This window comes from Dipodomys spectabilis, unplaced genomic scaffold (assembly GCF_019054845.1).
Source record: "Dipodomys spectabilis isolate Male_0828 unplaced genomic scaffold, ASM1905484v1 ptg000366l, whole genome shotgun sequence".
NCBI classification, from domain to species: domain Eukaryota; kingdom Metazoa; phylum Chordata; class Mammalia; order Rodentia; family Heteromyidae; genus Dipodomys; species Dipodomys spectabilis.
Window position 1 is genome coordinate 804367 of NW_024871043.1, and position 17935 is coordinate 822301.

Sequence of the window (17935 nt, forward strand, 5' to 3'; positions counted from 1 at the left end):
CCAAACCTAGCTCGCTTGCTGCTGGCTTGCCCAGTGGCGGCCACACCCCGGCCTGCGCTGCAAGGAGCCCCAAGAGGCCAGAGCCAGAGTCTGTTATGGCTTTCCCAGGCCCAGCTCCAGAGCCCCTCCCTGCCTGTGAGCGCCCCCCCTGTCCCCCATACCAAAAAAAAAAACAAAACTCCTCCAATCCTAGACAGAGCCCTGTCCCACCCAGGCCATTCTTGAGAGAGGCAGTGTCCCTGATTTTTTTTTTAATGTTGGGGACAGGAGAGACTGTTCCAAGGAATTGTCATGTCCCAGATTCAAAGCCTGTGGGCTGGAGACCCTGGCAGACAACCAGAGAGAAATCCCCAGAGGGAGTACATAGTAGACACAAAGGCATCTCTCCCAGACAGACTGGACAGACATGGTGAACCTACCCACCCACTCTAAGATCTGGACATTCACACAACTAGAACAAGGACAGCAAAGCCCAGGCCCAAGCCCCAGGCAGACAGCAGTCCCAGGCAGCCAAACCCCAGCCAGCCCAGGAAACAAAGCCTTTCCCCACCACCGAGACAGCCCAAGAGAGTTCCATAATAGTTTTATTCAGCAAACTGAGCGGAGAGAAGAAAGCCAGACAGGGATCCAGCCATAGTAACAAACCACTCTGAGAAATCAGGGTGAAAACATGACATTCTGAGATGGGCAGAGACAAACATATGCTCACTCTGGTAGACAGATTTGAGCCCTCAGCTGTGGGACCCCAACAGGAATGTCCGTAATGTGGGCAGCTTTTTTAATTTATTTTGTGCCAGTCTTAGGGCTCAAACTCAGGACCTACGCACTATCCCTGAGTTTTTGTCCTCAAGGCTAGCACTCTACCACTTGAGTCACAGCTCCACTTCTGGCTTTTTGGTGACCAATTGGAGATAAAGAGTTTCACAGACTTTCCTGCCTGGGCTGGCTTCAAAACATGATCCTCAGACCTCAGTCTCCTGAGTAGCTAGAATTACAGATGTGAGCCACTGTCACCTGGCAAGCTCTTTTTTTTTTTTTTTTTTTTAATTACTGAAGCCCAGGATATCCCCCAGTCCATCAGGAGTTTTTAAGACAGTGGCAGCAAGTGCCAACTTTTGTTCCCCAACATAGACCCTGGCAAGTTCCAGGACTCTTCCTCAAAGTCAGACTGCTACCTGAGCGATCAAGGAGGCCAGGTGAGGTAGACCTGCTTTGGAGATCAAAGCTATGTGAGCCTTTCCTTTACCTGAAGGCTGGCAAGGGCTATGGCTCTCTCTGGATTTGACTAAGACAGGCCCTTTGAGCCTCCAAGGAATGTATCAAGTCCTCCCTCAGACCGACAGCATTAAGAAACATGGCCCCAGAGGGGTACAGGACAGAAGAGCAAGGCGTCAGCTACACATCCCTAACACTCAGTAGTCCTCTCATTCCTGACCAAGGCTGTGTCCTGCTGAGTGGCTGTGGGTAGGAAGGAGACTTCCCCCCAGGACCCAAGGGAGAAGCCTGGGACCTCCACCCCACCCCAGGGCTCCAGGAACCAATGGACAAGTACTTATTAAACTCACATGCCAAGGCTGCCCTGTATGGATAAATCCCTGCCTGGCTGGGGAGAGGTGAGAGGACTCCCACAGGGAAGAAGTCAGAAACATCACACACCAGGGACAGCCAACTCCAAGGGTTTTAATTTCAATTCCATAGAGCTGGGTTAGGCCAAGTACCTGGAGCCCTGTGCTGTTCTTCTCCACTGCCCCCTGCCCAGACCCTGGAGGCCTTGACATTGTAGTATTAAAGTCTTCAGACTATCACCCTGGGATCCAGTTCTGTCTCTTTTCATTCCTTGAAGGTGACATCCGTGCAGCTTCTGAATGGGTTTCATAACCAGCCTGTTCTAGGGCCCTCTTCAGAGGAACACTGACAATCAAGGGTGGGACCCTTGCTCCCTGACTCGGTCCCCATCACCACGGCCAAAAAAGCCTCCGTTAGGGGCCCAGCCTCTTCACCCACTGCTTCCACCAGCCCCACAAGAGCCAGGGCCCGCTTCCTCGGACACTGCCCTGGCCCCAGGGTCCAGCGCACACAGTGGACTGCCAGTCGGGGCCGGCCCAGGCGGAACACTTCACCCACTGACTCTGGGTCACTCTGGGGACCTAGATGGATGCGGCCAACAGCCTCTTCCAGCTCCTCCTCCAGCCCAGGCAGCAAGAAACGGCCAGCGGCCTCCAGGGCCTCCTCAGCCTCTGAGCCCAAGAGGGGCTGGCCTGGTGGGGGCACGGGCCCCAAGGCAGCCCCACAGCCCCGACATCCATGTAAATGATGCAGGACGGGCCAGGCTGCACCGGGAGACAGGCCTCGCAGTGGCACCAGGTCCATCTGGGCTTCAGCAAAACTGCCAGATAGCAGGGCCCGGAAGAAAGGGGAGGCGGTGGCCGAGGCAGCGCGCTGAGCAGGGAGCCGGAGGCCGGAGTCCAGGAGGAAATGCAGGTCAGGCCCCGGGTTGGGAGCTGGGCCCAACAGAGGCTTATAGTGGCAAGGGGAGGGTGAGTCCTGGTCCACGGCGACTGTAGGGGGAGAGACTGGGCTCATCACGGGAGACACCAGGCCTTGTAGGCAGGAAAGGGAGTCTGCAGCAAAGAAGAGGAAAAGCGGGTGTGGGGCTGGCCGAGTGAGGGCCATGAGTAGGAGACGGAGGCCACCCTGGTCCAGAAGGAGCCGGCGCCACAGAGCGGGTTTCCTACAAGGGAAAGGAACCTGTCAGCAGAAGCCGAGAGCGAGCAGTGGAGTATCAACCTTGCCCGCCTGGCCTCCCCTCCACAAGGCCACCCTCATCCCCCTCACCGGCAGATGAAGGGCAGGGTCAGTGCGCAGGCGACACGGTCCTCAGGGCTCCCAGACAGTAACAGGTGGGTAAGAGCGCCAACCCCAAAGGGCGACTCGGCCTGTACGGTCAGGTTCTGCAGCAGCATCTCACCTGTGCGATGGGTCAGAGCAGGTCAGCTTGGGAGCTGGGATGGGGAGCACAGGCTATTTGACTTTTACAAAGAAAGGGGGGTGGGGGTTAAACCTCAGGGCAAGGAACAAAGGCCCAGAAAGTAGGGGTGACTGCCAGGCCTGGAAGGATGGGGCTAGGATTCTAGGAACCAGAGATCAAGAGCTGGAGTTAGGAAGGTCAGGTGCACCTCCAGGGACCTCCCATTCCATCCAGGAGTAGAAACAGTACTGTAGGCAGGGGACAAAAACACAGGGCAGAAATGCCCAACGTGGTTTAAGGCCTGGAAGGGCAGGGTGTCTGGGTTAAGGTACCCAGAATGGTAGCCAGGACAATGTAGAACAAGAGTACAGTGGGTAAAAAAAACATGCAGACAGCTAGATGCTGGTGGCTCACACTCAGAATCCTAGCTATTCAGGAGGCTGAGATCTGAGGATCATGGTTCGAAGCCAGCTTAGACAGGAAAGTCTGTGAGACTTTTATCTCCAATTAACCACCAAAAAGCCAGAAGTGGAGCTGTGGCTCCAATGCACACTAGCACAAAATCTGAGGACATACACACACACACACACACACCAGGCAGACAGGCAGAACTCTAGATTTGGACAAAGGATAAAGAACAATTCTCTCTGCATGCTGAGTTAGTGAGCAGAAAAGAGTTCCTGACCCAACACCCCATGACTTGAATTCCTTAGTGTTCTGGAGGGCAAGGTGAACAGGAAGTCAGGCCAGGTGAACAGGATATCAAGAATCTAGACCCATAGAAGGCACAGGAAAAAGATGCCCATTCTTGCATAGCCATGTACCTAGTTCTCGGTGCTGGCTTCTGCGCACAGTCCGGGAACGGGGCGAAGGCCAGTCATCTGGTGCCACACCCAGCACCAGCCAGGCACGCAGCAGCGCCGCACCATAGCTGCGCACAAAGGCCTCAAGGCAGGCAGGGTTGCAGGTGAGGCGGGCCAGGATGCGCAATGCACGTGGGCTCGGCGGGCCTGGTGCACCTGTCACATAGGCCAGCAGGCCACATAACGCTGGCCCGGTCACTAGTGCTCCACTCGGGTCTGGAGCCTGGGAGAAGCGTGACAACAGCAAAAGCGCTGGCCCCTCTCGGCCCCAAGGCTCTTCGGCTGCAGCCACAGGGCTGCGGCCCGGTGTGCGCAATGTGCGTGGTGTACGCAGTGTGCGGGGCGTGCAGGTTGAGTTGGAGGCTGGGCTAGGGGTGGCGCTGGTCTGCTCCCGGGCCTCCGGCAGCGTACAATGCTCTGGAGACCAGTCTGGAGAGATGTCACCAGGCCCCGAAGTGTAGCCTTCAGAAATCAGCCAGGACCTGCAGAGAGTACAAACAGAGGATAGATATAGGGCAGATAGGGAAAAACCTAAGTGAGGGACAGAGAAACGGAAGGTGTTTGATTTTTCCTTTTTTGGCAATACTGGGATTTGAACTTGGAGCCTCACACTTGCTTAAGCAGGTGCTCTCCTGCTGAGTCATGCCTCCAGCCCTTTGAGAGTTGAAGTGGGGTTTTTGGTTGTTGCTGTTTGTGCCAGTCCTAGGGCTTGAATTCAGAGCCTGAGGCTGTCTCTGAGCCTTTTTTTGGTTTTTTTTGCTCAAGGCTGGCACTCAACTGCTCAAGCCACAATTCTACCTCCAGCTTTTTGCTGGTTAATTGGAGATAAGAGTCTCAGAGATTTTCCTGCTCAGGCTGGCAATCCTCAGATCAGATCTCAGCCTCCTGAGTAGCTAGGATTACAGGTGTGACCCATCAGCACCTGGCCTGAGAGTTTAAACAGGGCGCTGATCAAAGCCCTCACTGTGACTGGAAGAGCACCACATAAGCAAAAAGAAAAAAAAAAGCCGGAAGTGGCACTGTGGCTCAAGTGGTAGAGTGCTAGCCTTGAGCTGAAGAGCTGAGGGACAGCACCCAGGCCCAGAGTTCAGGCCCCCAACCGGACCCTCCAAAAAAAAAGTTTCTCCTGAACTTGTCTAGAGCCCAGAGGTCAAGGTTGAGGGGGCAGAGGCAACGTCAACAGACAGACCAAGCCGATCACCGGTGGCTCACACCTGTAATCCTAGCTACTCAGGAGGCTGAGATCTGAGGATCGTGGTTCAAAGCCAGCCCAGGCAGAAAAGCCCATGAGACTCTTATCTCCAATGAACCACCAGAAAACCGGAAGTGGTGCTGTGGCTCAAGTGATGGAGTGCTCGCCTTGAGCTGAAGAGCTCAAGAGTTCAAGCCCCACAACCAGCCAAAAATAGGCAGACCAGAGGGAGGGTAAGTTATGTGTAAGGGGGGACTAGAAAGTGGAAAAAGAAGGAATCAGGACTTAGAGTTAATTAGTCTCAGTAAGTCATAATACAGGGGGTGGGTAGGGAAGAGCATCAGAGCAGACAGAATCCCCAAAGTTCACCCTACCCTCCCAGACTCTAAGGCAAGGACATACCTGAGACTGAGAAAGCTTCCTGCTTCCGCCCGCTCAGGCGTCCGTTCCTCAGGAAAGTCCCAGGAAGCTGCTTCTCTCCCTTCTTCTTCCTCATCTCCACCCTCACCACACAGCTGTCCAGCCAAAAGAGGTACAAGTCCCAGAGCCTGCAGCCTGCCTAGGGCCCCAGTGTCGTAAAGGAAGCCCACAAGGGCGGCCACAACGCGTGGATGCCAGGCGCTGGCACGAGGGTCCCGCAGCAGACCCATCAGCAGCTCTAAACCTCCAGCATCCCGCAGCCGGGCCCGGTTGATGGCCTCCCGACACAGGAGACATACAGCTCGCACCAAAGGCTGCTGGGAAGCTGGGTTGGCCCCAGTAGGGCTCCGGCGCCGTCGGAGTTCACCAAGTAACACCTCCACCCCACCGGCATTGCCCAAAGCAGGCCGTACTAGGCCCTGGGCACACAGGTTGGCGAGGATCAAGATGGCTGCCTCACGTATTGCCCGTTTGGGATGAGAAGCCAGGTTGACAAGGGGACCCAGTCCTCCACCCAGGCTGAGCTGCTCGGCACAGGCCCGTGAACAACCTCGGCTGAGTTCCAAGAGGGCGCGGACCAGGCCCCAGGTCAGGGCAGGATCCGGAGCAGCAGCCAGGAGTTCAGCCAGTGGGCGGATGGCTCCTTGCTGTGCCAGGGCCAGGCGGTGCTGGGGGGAGTCTGCCAGGTTGCGGAGGGCACGCACCACACTCTGCAGGCATTGTGAGTCCTGGCAGGCTGTCAGACTCTCAACGAGTAAGGGAACAGCACCTGGAGAGGAAAGGGAAGGACAGAGAGTAAGCAAGGGCATACGGAAGCCCTCCTCCCATCTCAAGCCCATGCTCATGGCCTTCTTACCGGCAGAGTGGATGTCCCCACAGCTCTCGGGTTCCATGGCTAAGTTCCCCAGTGCACGAGCAGTTCGATTCTGGATGCTGTCTGTCTTCACGCACTGAAGAATGGTCACTGCAAGAGGAGTTTAGTCTCTTAAGGGTTCTAAACCCCGCCCCCCCTTATAAATCACCTCAAGAATATACCTAGAGGGGCAGGAATGGCTTTCAGAAAATGCTAACCTGTGAGCAGGGTCTAGCTGCTCAGCAGGTGGGTGATTTGCTAGAAGGATGATAGGTAGGGATGTTAACCAGGAATTGGAGGCAGTCTTTGCAAAAACTTTGCAAAAGGGAATGCCTCCTCTGACCTTAGGAAGGGCCTCAAATGCCTGACCAAGGGGTAAAGAGTTAAATGTGAAAGCACATAGGGTTTTTGTTTGCATTTGTTTTTGTTTTTGCCGGTCTTGGGGTTTGAACTCTGGGCCTGGGAACTGTCCCATTTGCTCAAGATAAGCACTCTACCACTTGAGCCACAGCACTACTTACAGTTTTGTTTTTTTGTTTTTTTGAGTAGTTTATTGGAAATAAGAGTTTCATGGAGTTTCCTGCCCAGGTTGGATTCAAACCTTGACCCTCAGATCTCAGCCTCCTGAGTAGCTAGGATTACAGGCATGAGCCACCAGTGCCTGGCTCACACGGGGCTTTAAAAAGGGAATAAGGCCAGGGCCATGTGCAGGTGGCTCACACCTGTAATTCTAGCTACTCCGGAGGCTGAGATCTGATGATCTCACTTTGAAGCCAACCTAGGCAGAAAAGTCCATGGGACTCTTATCTCCAATTAAAAAAAAAATTTTTTTTAAGTCAGAAGCGGAGGTATGGCTCAAATGTAGAGCATCAGCCTTGAGCAAAAAAGCCAAGTGAGAGCCTAAGGCCCTGAGTTCAAGCCCCATTACACACACACACACACACACACACACACACACACACACACACACACACAGAATGAGGTTGGTTAAACACAAGTAAAACCATAATTTAAAGCCAGGTCCCAATAGTTCATACCTATAATCCTAGCTACTCAGGAGGCTGAGATCCAAGGACCATGGTTCAACCTGGGCAGGAAAGTCTCTTATCTCTACTTAACTACCAAAAAGCCAGAAGTAGAGCTATGGCTCAAGTGATAGAGTCTTGAGCAAAAGAAGCTCAGAGACAGCACCAAGGCCCTGAATTCAAGTCCCAGAGGGGTACAAAAAATTATTATTGACTTGGAAATGTGCCAAATATAGTTCAGATGTATTTTAATGTAAAGTGTTAAATATGTTCATATTTCATTTAAGGTTTTTTTTCAAAATGCATAATTTCAGAGGGCAGGCAATGTACTGGGAATCAATTTTTGATAGGCAATTTTGTGTGCACTGGTCCTGGGGCTTGAAGTCTGGGCCTGGGCACTGTCCCTGAGCTTTTGTGCTCAAGGCTATCATTCTACCACTTGAGCCACAGCTGCACTTGCTTTTTGGTTGTTAGTTGGAGATCAGAGTCTCATGGACTTTCCTACCCTAGCTGGCTTGGAACACTGATCCTCAGATCATACACTCCCGAGTAACTAGAATTGCAGGTGTGAGCCACCAATGCCCCGCTAAAAATTGGAATTTGTCCTTACTGTGCAAGTTTTTCAGTAACTCAAAATTTCCAGCTCTCTGCTTAGAATTTGTGCGTGCTCTATTTGTATTTTATTTTAGCCCCATTCCAATTTTGCAACGTTGCTAGTATTATCTCATTTCATAAGGGATTCTATCTTGGAGGGATATAGCCCACAGCATCATTATCTGAACTTTTTGAAACTACTACACTCCCTGGCCTGCAGCTCATCCAAGTGGAGTTTTGCACAGATCTATATAAAAAGCAGGCATTGAGTGTCTGCTTATGAACATCATAATAGGGGTTAAGGATCCGAAAGTTCATCAAACAGCCCTGTGAGCTCTACCTGCCCAGATACAAGGAGGTGCCAATACCTAGATAATGGCTGTAGTGATCTGGATGGGGAAGGCTTGGACAGTAGTGACGTCATGGGGAGTGTGCCGCCCTGAGAGGTGGCTGCACATTGCCGTCACCACGCTCGCTCGAGATCCCAGACGATGACAAAGAACTCCCAGACAGATCCAGCCCGGGAGGGAGGGGCGGGCATGGAACCTTTCTAGGAATGGGGGCGGAGCACTTACCCAAAGGGAGAATGCCTCCGAGTCTGCGCACTTCAGCTCGGCACGCCCCTTCCGTGCAGCAGTTGGCTAGGATGCTGAGCGCCAAGTCCAGAGTCTTGCGCAGGCGCACTGGCGGCGAAGGCGTCGACGAGGACATAGCGGAGTGGGCGGGGCCAGAGGAAGGGGCGGGACCAGCAGCAACAGCGGCCTCCGTCGGCGAGGGGGCGGAGCCGGGTTCTGCCGGGGACGGGGCGTGGTCCGCGGCCGCCGCTCGCCGTAGCAGCGCGAGAAGTGGGCGGAGCCCGCCGCGCGCCCGGAAGTGCTCGATTCCCCCGGCTGACTTGATGTGGCGCGTGCGAAGAGCTAAGAGCGCGCGGCCCAGGGGCGTCTCGTTGGTAGTGGAGTCCTTGGCCCGACCCGGACCCTCCCCGGCGGCCGCTGTGAGCTGCGCGAGGCAGAACGAGAGCGAGTCGGTGAGGGTTGGTTTCGCCGCCGCCATCTTGGCTCGGGCCTCCGGCTCCGCCCCGCGCCCCGGCCGCTTCTCTGTGAGGATGCGGAACTGGAGCGGAGGGGAGTGGCCTGGCGGCTTCTAGCGGTTGCTTCTTCTTAAATAGCGCCGCCGCTGTCAGCCCTGGATCCCGGAACTTTGAATGGTCCTTATCTAGTCGTTGTGCAAGCCTAAGGTGGGATTATGTAGTCAGCATCCGGCCTAACACGCCTAAATTGTTAGGACGGGTGGGAAACTTCCCAGGGCCTCGACGTGGACTGACGCCTCCCAAGGCCCGACCAGGCCGTCGGCCTGCGGTGCTGCTTCGGATGACTTGCCTGTTCCGCCCCCCATCTAGCCCTTTCCTCTTCCAGTCAAGCGTGGCTATTCCCCCAAGGGATGATGGGGAGGTCCCCGAAGTCCAGGCCGACAGACAGACTCCCAGAAGCCTAGGCCTGAAAACTGGCAAGTTCCCTAACAGCAGCTGCTGATAAAGAACTCTCAGAATGACAGGGTTGAACCTACTGAAAACGGTCGCCGCTACTTTCTAGAACGGCAGGGGTTTGAGGACCTTTCCGTTTCCGGTGCTAACCTCTTGGTCCAAGTGTGTCCCTCGTCCTGTCTATACTTGAGAACTTGAGTAGCTGGTATCTAGGAAGCGAGGTTCTCTCCAGTCGTGGCAGAAGTAACTGGGAAAGCATCCCTGACAGGGGCAGAGCTGCGAGAAAAAGAGACATCAGGATTTCCAAGAGTCTCCAGCTCGTCCCTGGATTGTAAAGTTGTGCCACCTGAGTGGTGTGGCCTTCTAAGTATAGCACCGGCCGGCCAGCCTCCCAGGAAGTACTGCCAAAGCTTACAGCATCTATGTAGGCCCCAGCCAAGACCAGCTATCCTGCAGTCCCCAGAGTCTTCCATGTGCTGGAATTGTGGGCTAACTATACAGCCTGTCTCCCAGACTTCATCTACCATCAAAGCAACTGCAGTGAGGCCAATTCTTAACCATTGCTCAAAGTCTGACATAGGTCTGGCTAAGCACCATCAGGTACACACTGGTGAAAGACCCTTCCCAAAATGGGTCTTGCTTCAACCTTAGCTCCAAATCTCATCCAACCTCATGAGTGCATCAAGTATGGGGAGGCCTGTGGCCACAGCTCTGCAGCTGTGGCTGACTTGGTTAAATGTCAGCTGGTGCACACCAGCAAGAAGCCTGACCGCTGTGGGAACTGTGGCAAGAGTTTAACCTTAGCCCTAATCTGTTGAAGCACCTGTGTTTGCACAGATGTGAGAAGCCTCCTTATCTCTGTGCTTGGTGGGGACAGCTTTGAGCACAACTGCTACCTACTCCAGTACTAGTGTTCCCACACTGGTGAGAAGCCCTGTGATTGCTGCCAATGTGTCAAGAACTTCAAAAGTTCACACTAGCTGTGGTATTAGCGTATCCACAATGGAACACTGGCCCTTCAGAGGTCCTAAATATTGTCCTAGCTTTAGTGAGCCCGAATACCAGGGCATCCACCTGGGTGAACAACCCTGAATGTGAGCAAAGCTTCTACCATAGCCTCAGACTCCTTAAACACCAATATTTACACATGGATGGGAAGCCCACTGATGCCCTGACTGCAACAGGAGTTTTGTGGGCAGTTCAAATCTGCTGCACTACTAATATTCACACAGGCCAGAAGACTTACATTAGCAGCAAATATGACAAGTCTCAGCCAGAGTTTTTACCTGCTTATCCATAAGGTGATCCAAAGTAGCAAACCCCAGGTCTGCCTTTACAGTGTACCCTTTGCCCACAGCCCTAACCTGGGCCAGCACCAATGGACACACCAGGGTGTCAGTGTCTGCTAATATCCCTGGTTTCAGTATTAGATCAAGTTTCAGTTCCACTTTTGATCCAGTCCTCAAGAGGACCAGGATCTCTAAGCAAACCTCCTTTCTGGTCCCCTCTCCTCTGGGGCTGTTGATTTAGAATGATGTTGGGATGCTGGAAGGCCTCTGCATCTTTCCCAGGCAGGACTCAACACTAAATCTATGATCACTGCTTTGAAATTCCAGATTTTTTTTTTAAAGCCTGTACGGTGAGGCTATAGCACGTGTCTGCCAGCTGCAGAGTTTGCTGATGGTTAGAGGCATCCACTCTTGGCGTAGGGGATGTGGGACATCTGCAACTGATAAGCAAGTGTCTTCATAGCCTAGAGCAACAGCTGTTTCTTGCTGGAGAAATGAGATTAGAGCCCATGGGTTCTTGTGAGGCCCGCAGAGGCAGGAGGCTGGAGGTGGGCATTCCTGACATTCAGAGGGGACAGCAAGGAAGCAATGCCCTGGCAGAGGGTAGCAGAGTATTTGAACTTGGGCTTATCATGGAAGTTGTCAAGATGGCCCCATCTCTACTGTTGAAGCTAAGATGATGGAACGCAGGGCCAAAGCAAAGGACCAGGAGCCTGGTCTGCTGAGCTCAGGAAACACTTTACGGCATTTCTAGACAGAGCAGAAGCCTAAGACTTGTCATCTGCCCTTTGTCTCTTCTCTCACAGTGTCCCTCCCCAGTTTTTGGTTTTTTTCCTGTCAATACAGTAAAGAATGACTATTAGGGTCTGAACAGGGCCCTTCAGTCTGGAGGAGGGCTATCCACCCAATGTGTTTCTACTGGTGAAACCTCGTATATGTGGGAACCATGGAGAGACTTCCCAAAACACCACTTAATCTTTGAGAATAGAGGCCAAGGTATGAGGCTATGCCACACACTTGTCTGTGTGATTGAAAGAGGCACAGACTAGCCCTTTTGAGGCTGAAGAGTGAGTTGTCTGAAGGACAGTCCTTCACCATTAATCCATTTTGTTCTTTGGGCCTCCCCCTGGCCCTATTTGGCCATTTTTCCTCAGGCTTACTGTACCTGTAATACACCCCCACAAAGTTGAGGCTGAAGAGGAATATCAAGTGTTCCAACCTCAGCTTCCAGGAGTGTCCAGACTTGTCTCTTCCTAGCTGTGTGACCTTTGCCTCTTCTGGGCCTCAGGTTTCATCTGTAAATGGACGTAAGCTACCTCACCAGGCTGTGGCAAAGACCCCATGGATACACCTGTCTTCCTGAAGCATCTGAATTGGGGGTGACTGCAAACCTCATTTCCTCTCTTCCTCAGGTCTAGAAGGCCTGTGATGGTAGTTTCAGAAAGCACTGTGGCAACTCATGCACCAGCTCCTCTGAGGTTAGAGCCCTGGGGTAGCTTGTCCTGTGAAAGTGATGGACTCAGGACCAGTAACCGTGAATGATGCTGGCATTGGAAAAGAGGTCTCATCTGGTGACATCTAATGCACTCGTCTCCTAAAACTGAGGAGCAGCAAATGCCCCTGGGCATTCCTTCATTGACAAGGAAAGGGCTCCTGATAGGCTCCTATCAACAGCACTTTAAAGAAACAACCCAATTTTGAGTTGGAAGCCACAGCCCAGCATGTAAAGTCAGCACTCAATAAATAATGGCTATAATCAGATCTTGTTTTTCTGCTTACTCGTGGTCCCATCGAGTCAATACAGAGTGTTATCACTCCTGCAAAATCTGAAACTGCAAATGGGTGTTACATAGGTGGTACAGGTGGACTTGGGAGTCACATAGGTTTGCACAGTTACTTTAAAGAGATGGATGCTAACCTCTCCCATTAGAACAGGAATGCCTGGGCTCTATCTCCTCTCCAATTGCAGAAAATAGATCCTGACCAGAAGGGAAGCAGAAGGGAGGGGTTTGACCAGCAGGTGTTTGCCCAGCCTTCCCTGTGCCCTGAGCTGCGAGCAGAGGCAGCCTCACTGTCCAAGCCTGTGAACAGTCATTAGGCCTGAGACAGCACACTGAGAAAGTGAGGTGCGAGAGCACCAAGGTGGGTTGTATTAGGTTTTTCCTTCCTGTGACAAAATACCTGAGTTAAAAATCTTTAGGGAGGGGGCTGGGGAGGTGGCTCAGTGGTAGAGCGCTTGCCTTGCATGCCTGAGGCCCTGGGTTCAATTCCTCAGCACCACATAAGCAAAAAGAAAAAAGCCGGAAGTGGCGCTGTGGCTCAAGTGGTAGAGCGCTAGCCTTGAGCTGAAGAGCTGAGGGACAGCGCCCAGAGTTCAGGCCCCACGACCAAACCCCCCCAAAAAAAATCTTTAGGGAGGGCAGGCACCGGTGGCTCACGCCTATAATCCTAGCTACTCAGGAGGCTGAGATCTGAGGATCACGATTCAAAGCCAGCCCGGGCAGGAAAACCACTCGAAAACCAGAAGTGGCACTGTGGCTCAAGTAGGAGGGCACTTGCCTTGAGCTGAAGAGCACAGGGTCAGCACCCAAATCTAGAGTTCAAGCCCCACGACCGACCCAAAAAAAAAAATCTTGAAGGAGGAAAGACCTTTTTTCTTCTTCTTCTTCTTACATCCAACATCATAGGGAAGGCGTAGCAGCGCAGTAACAGCTCATATCCAGGTAGCCAGGAAGCAGAGGACGAGAAGGGGCTGAGGACAAGATATAGCATTCCAGGACACACCCCAAGTGACCTATTCCAGCAGGCTACCTCCTTCCCTTCATCACCTCTCACCATCATATCATAAACCCATCCAGGGGTTAATCCATTCATTGGGTGAGAGCCCTCAGGACCTATCACTTCCCAAAAGAACTTCAGGGCTTTGTGTTCCCTAAACAGGTGCTCTACCACTTTACAAACAAGCCCCCAATACAGGAGACTCTCATGAACATTCTATATTCAAATCGTAGCATGATTATTTCCACTCTGGAGCTATTATGAATAGTGCTAAGAATATTCACGTACAAGTTTTTTGGTGGAATATGTATTTTCCATCAACTTTCCATTTTCCTGAAGTGTCTGCAGACAAACAGCTCAAGAATGGATGGTTGGGGCTGGGAATGGGCTTAGTGGTAGATTTCTTGCCTTGCCTGCATGAAGCTCTGGGTTCAATTCCTCAATACCACATAAACAAAAAAGACTGGAAGTGGTGCTGTGGCTCAAGGTGTAAAGCACTACTAGCTTTGAGCAAAAGAAGCTCAGGAACAGTGCTCAGGCCCTAAGTTCAAGACCCAGGACTGGCAAAAAAAAAAAAAAAGGTGGTTGTTCCCTTCCATTCAGTGGCCTAGACAGTGGGAACTTCAGACCAGTCCAGTGGCAGGCTGGGTACTGTAATCTTCAGGAGGAAACAGCTGGATAGGCACTTAGAGTTCCTGCACCCCTTCCAACCTGGAGTATGTTTTTTGTTTTTTAACTTCTCTTGAGTATATAGGAGTGAAAAGACTGGAATGTGTTAACTGTGTTTAACCATTTGAAGAATTTTAAAGGATGTTTGATTTTTGAATCTTACAGAAATAGAATTGACTAAACATCTTCTGTTCTTGTTTCTATGACAGTATTTGCAAGGTTTTCCCCAGCACCTGCATGTGGCTGGAGCAATTTGTTTTTTAGTGTCATATAGTATTCCACTGTTTCAATATTCTGTGTTATTTTGTTCCACCCTGTGAAAATTGCTTTTTTTAATATCATATGGTTGAATTCCTAATTTTACAAGGCCAGCTGAGTTCAGAGAGGGACGTAAATGGCCCAAAGCTACTTGGAGCTGGTGGCAAAACTCGGCTCTCTCCAGATGTGGTCTGCTTCCCGTGCCAGGGCAAAAGTGTGGCTGGCAGAGCTGGGACGGGGTGAGGCACTCATCTCTAGTGCAAAACTTCAGAGGACACCAGATTACTCCGCAGTCGTGATAATGTGATGCTGTGTGTGTGTGTGTGTGTGTGTGTGTGTGTTCTTAAATTCTGTGCCAGAAGTTAGGGCCTTTCCACCTAAGCTTCCTTTTCCCACGCTTTCCACCTGGGAACGCGCACGGCCTCCGGCCGTTAGGGGGCAGAGTCGTCCGGCTCTCAGCGGGTCCCTTTGTTTCAGTCCGGTTTCCAGCGCAGCAAGAATCCACTAGTGTAGAGAAAGGAGGCGGGACATGCGCATGCGCGGACTGTACCCTTCAGCCCGGCCCGCCCTGCCCCACCCCGCAGAGTTGTCACTCTTGCGGGTGATGCAACTGGATCCAGGCGGCGGGGCAAGCCTTCACCGACGTGGAGCAGTCACGGGGTGCGCTCAGAGCTAACCCTTTCCCGGGTGTCAGGACTGGGGGCGCTCGCTGCTCTGACCACCTCGCCCCTTGGAGGGAGGGAATCGGAGTGGTGAGGGCGGCTTGGGGGAGGGGACTGGGGGGGGGAGGTGAAAGGGGATGAATCAATCAGCAGGGCGGGCCGGAAATGGAGCTCCTCATAACTGAGGCTGGCGTGGATGCCTGGCGAGCTCCTGCGTGATTGGCCTCCAATAAACAGTTAAAAGTTTTTCTCTTACAGATCTGTTGGACAGATGACACCTAGAATAATGATGTGCTGTCCGCCATAATAAGTTCCTAAGTTGTTCCCAGAGCAGAGGGATAAGCCTGTCATCATGGCTGGCTCCTCCGAATCCTCTCTGAATCTCCAGTCCGCACGGCCTTTACCATCATGGAATTGTCTTGGGATAGTTCCAATCTCAGATGTTCATTCTGTCCTAGTGGGACTCATAAACAAACTTTACAGTTAATAGGCTACTCGATGTGATTGCCATTTGCTTTGGGCAATGTGGTCATAGTATATAATATATCAAGGAAGAAGCAGAGAGAAACACACGGAGTGGTCTGTCTACAGCATGTCTGAAAAGCTTGGCTTACTGCACACTAGTGGGTTTGTTCTTCAGTTTTCCCATAGTAAAGAACAAACTGAGCTTCTAGAAACCCGAAGCTTTTCCAGCAATTCAACTAGCTAACTGTGAAAGAAAGAGCTTATTAAAACAGTGATAGGAAATGGTAAACCTCTCTACAACACCTTAATAATAACAATAGAATTATATTTTTAAAAAACTGTGCTGGGTACAAAGACTGCACTGTCTCTACACAGAGGGAATTAAGACAAAACCAAGCCTGGCATGGTTCTATACCCGAGTAAGCTCCACATTTCAGAGGCTGAGGCAGGAGGGTCTATCAAGACCCTGACAAGGGAGGTAGCTTAGTGCTTGCCTAGCATGGGTTGAACCTCATTGCAGGAAAAATAAAAAAACCACCACAATCAGCTTAGAAAGGTACAGATGACCTGAGTGAAAGGTTCTGGGTGCATGAGCAAGTGCTTCAGTCACTGGGAATAGAGACTTAAATAAGATAGTTAACCCACAACTATTAAAAATAATTGCCAAGTGTACTTTAAATATTCCCCTACTGGAATAAAAGGCACAGTGCAGTGTTTCTGGAGAGGACCTCCCGCTAGCCAGGCCCCATTTTAAATATAGAACATATCCCCCTCCCCCTAAAAATAGCCATCCACATGGTGCACTCAGCAGGTGATTGGCTCAAGAAGGAGGGGGGCGGGGGGAGGCGAGGTCTGGGTGAAGGAGAGCAAAAGGGCAGAGATCCATCATAGCTTCTCCACCGCAATGGCTCTGCCTCTGAGGTCGTTGAGCCGAGGCCTGGCGAGCGCAGCCAAGGGCGACCATGGCGGGGCTGGAGGTGAGTGAGGGCTGGGGATCGATCCTGTGACTCACTGGCTTTGTCTATCTGTTCCCTCACTCCTCTTTGCCTTCCCATGAGTGTGGCCCCCTCACACACTGGCAAGTCCCCTCTGTCCTAGCTGGGTGCCAGTGGCTCACTCGTGTGATCCTACTCAGTGGGCTGAGATCTGAGCCAGCCGGAGTAGAAGAATCCCTGGGGCTCTTGTTCCCAATTAACCACCAAATAGATAAATTAATAAATAACATCAGAAGCGGAACTGTGTGGCTCCAGCGGTAGAGTGCCAGCCCGTCTTGAGCACAGAAGCTCAGGGACAGCGGCCCCAGACCCCGAGTTCAGGCCCAGGACCGGCGCATGCGCGCACACAGTCCTGCAGACCGATGGTTGCCAACTTCTCCCTTGCCTTTCCTCCCGCGCAGCCAATACCTGGCGCTTCCTGACCTTCCTGCTGGCACTGCCCAGTGTGGCCCTGTGTTCCCTCAACTGCTGGCTGCACGGGGGCCACCACGGGCGCCCCGAGTTCATCCCCTACCACCACCTGCGCATCCGCACCAAGGTACGGGCGCGCGCGCGGGGACGCGCGGGGATGGGGCGCAGGGGCGGGGCGCGGGGACACACGGGGGTGGGGCGCGGGGACGGGGCGCGCGGGCGGGGCGCGGGGACGCGCGGGGCGGGGGCGCGGGGACGCGCGGGGGCGGGGCGCGGGGGCGGGGCGCGGGGACGGGGCGCGGGGACGCGCGGGGGCGGGGCGCGGGGACGCGCGGGGGCGGGGCGCGGGGGCGGGGCGCGGGGACGGGGCGCGGGGACGCGCGGGGACGGGGCGCGGGGACGCGCGGGGGCGGGGCGCGGGGGCGGGGCGCGGGGACGGGGCGCGGGGACGCGCGGGGACGGGGCGCGCGGGCGGGGCGCGGGGACGGGGCGCGCGGGCGGGGCGCGGGGACGCGCGGGGGCGGGGCGCGGGGGCGGGGCGCGGGGGCGGGGCGCGGGGACGCGCGGGGACGGGGCGCGCGGGCGGGGCGCGGGGACGGGGCGCGGGGGCGGGGCGCGGGGACGCGCGGGGGCGGGGCGCGGGGACGCGCGGGGCGCGGGGGGCGCGGGGGCGGGGCGCGGGGGCGGGGCGCGGGGACGCGCGGGGCGGGGCGCGGGGACGCGCGGGGGCGGGGCGCGGGGGCGGGGCGCGGGGGCGGGGCGCGGGGGCGGGGCGCGGGGACGCGCGGGGCGGGGCGCGGGGACGCGCGGGCAGGTGGGTGCGGAGCTCGGGTTGCGGATAGATGAGCGCTGACCCCTCGCTGTCCGTCTCCCTTCTCCGCAGCGCTACGCCTGGGGAGACGGCAACCACACGCTCTTCCACAACCCCCGTGTCAACCCCTTGCCCACCGGCTACGAGTATCCCTGAGCTCCCGCCGCCAGTCTCCAGCCCAATAAAGAGGTGGACGCTT

At 54.1% G+C, this 17935-nt stretch overlaps 2 protein-coding genes across 3 annotated transcripts; one reads left to right on the forward strand and one right to left on the reverse strand.

Annotated features, from left to right (window-relative positions):
* Positions 1–1033: 1033 nt before the first annotated feature.
* On the reverse strand, positions 1034–12425 carry Armc5 (armadillo repeat containing 5). The gene is made up of 6 exons (XM_042666723.1): positions 8491–12425; positions 6300–6407; positions 5426–6212; positions 3793–4313; positions 2836–2968; positions 1034–2731 (listed from the first exon to the last, which is right to left on the reverse strand). The coding sequence occupies exons 1-6, from the start codon at positions 8966–8968 to the stop codon at positions 1873–1875; spliced, it is 2886 nt and encodes a 961-aa protein (XP_042522657.1). The 5' UTR covers positions 8969–12425; the 3' UTR covers positions 1034–1872.
* Positions 12426–14995: 2570 nt separating this feature from the next.
* Positions 14996–17935, forward strand: LOC122096278 (cytochrome c oxidase subunit 6A2, mitochondrial). 2 transcript variants are annotated; one of them, XM_042666789.1, is made up of 4 exons: positions 14996–15052; positions 15313–16496; positions 16916–17052; positions 17809–17935. In XM_042666789.1, the coding sequence occupies exons 2-4, from the start codon at positions 16424–16426 to the stop codon at positions 17890–17892; spliced, it is 294 nt and encodes a 97-aa protein (XP_042522723.1). In that variant the 5' UTR covers positions 14996–15052; positions 15313–16423; the 3' UTR covers positions 17893–17935. The 2 variants fall into 2 exon arrangements, with proteins under 2 accessions (XP_042522723.1, XP_042522725.1); XM_042666791.1 differs by lacking the exon at positions 14996–15052 and adding an exon at positions 15107–15144.

What these genes read in the sequence shown, in the direction of transcription:
- LOC122096278 (XM_042666789.1), top strand. Translation starts at nt 16,424, where the DNA reads ATGGCTCTGCCTCTGAGGTCGTTGAGCCGAGGCCTGGCGAGCGCAGCC. An exon ending in CGACCATGGCGGGGCTGGAG is followed by an intron (nt 16,497 to 16,915) that starts GTGAGTGAGGGC and finishes CCTCCCGCGCAG; the next exon opens with CCAATACCTGGCGCTTCCTG. An exon ending in ACCTGCGCATCCGCACCAAG is followed by an intron (nt 17,053 to 17,808) that starts GTACGGGCGCGC and finishes CCTTCTCCGCAG; the next exon opens with CGCTACGCCTGGGGAGACGG.
- Armc5 (XM_042666723.1), bottom strand. Translation starts at nt 8,968, where the DNA reads ATGGCGGCGGCGAAACCAACCCTCACCGACTCGCTCTCGTTCTGCCTC. An exon ending in CGGAGGCATTCTCCCTTTGG is followed by an intron (nt 6,408 to 8,490) that starts GTAAGTGCTCCG and finishes CTCCTCTTGCAG; the next exon opens with TGACCATTCTTCAGTGCGTG. An exon ending in AAGCCAGCACCGAGAACTAG is followed by an intron (nt 2,969 to 3,792) that starts GTACATGGCTAT and finishes CCCATCGCACAG; the next exon opens with GTGAGATGCTGCTGCAGAAC.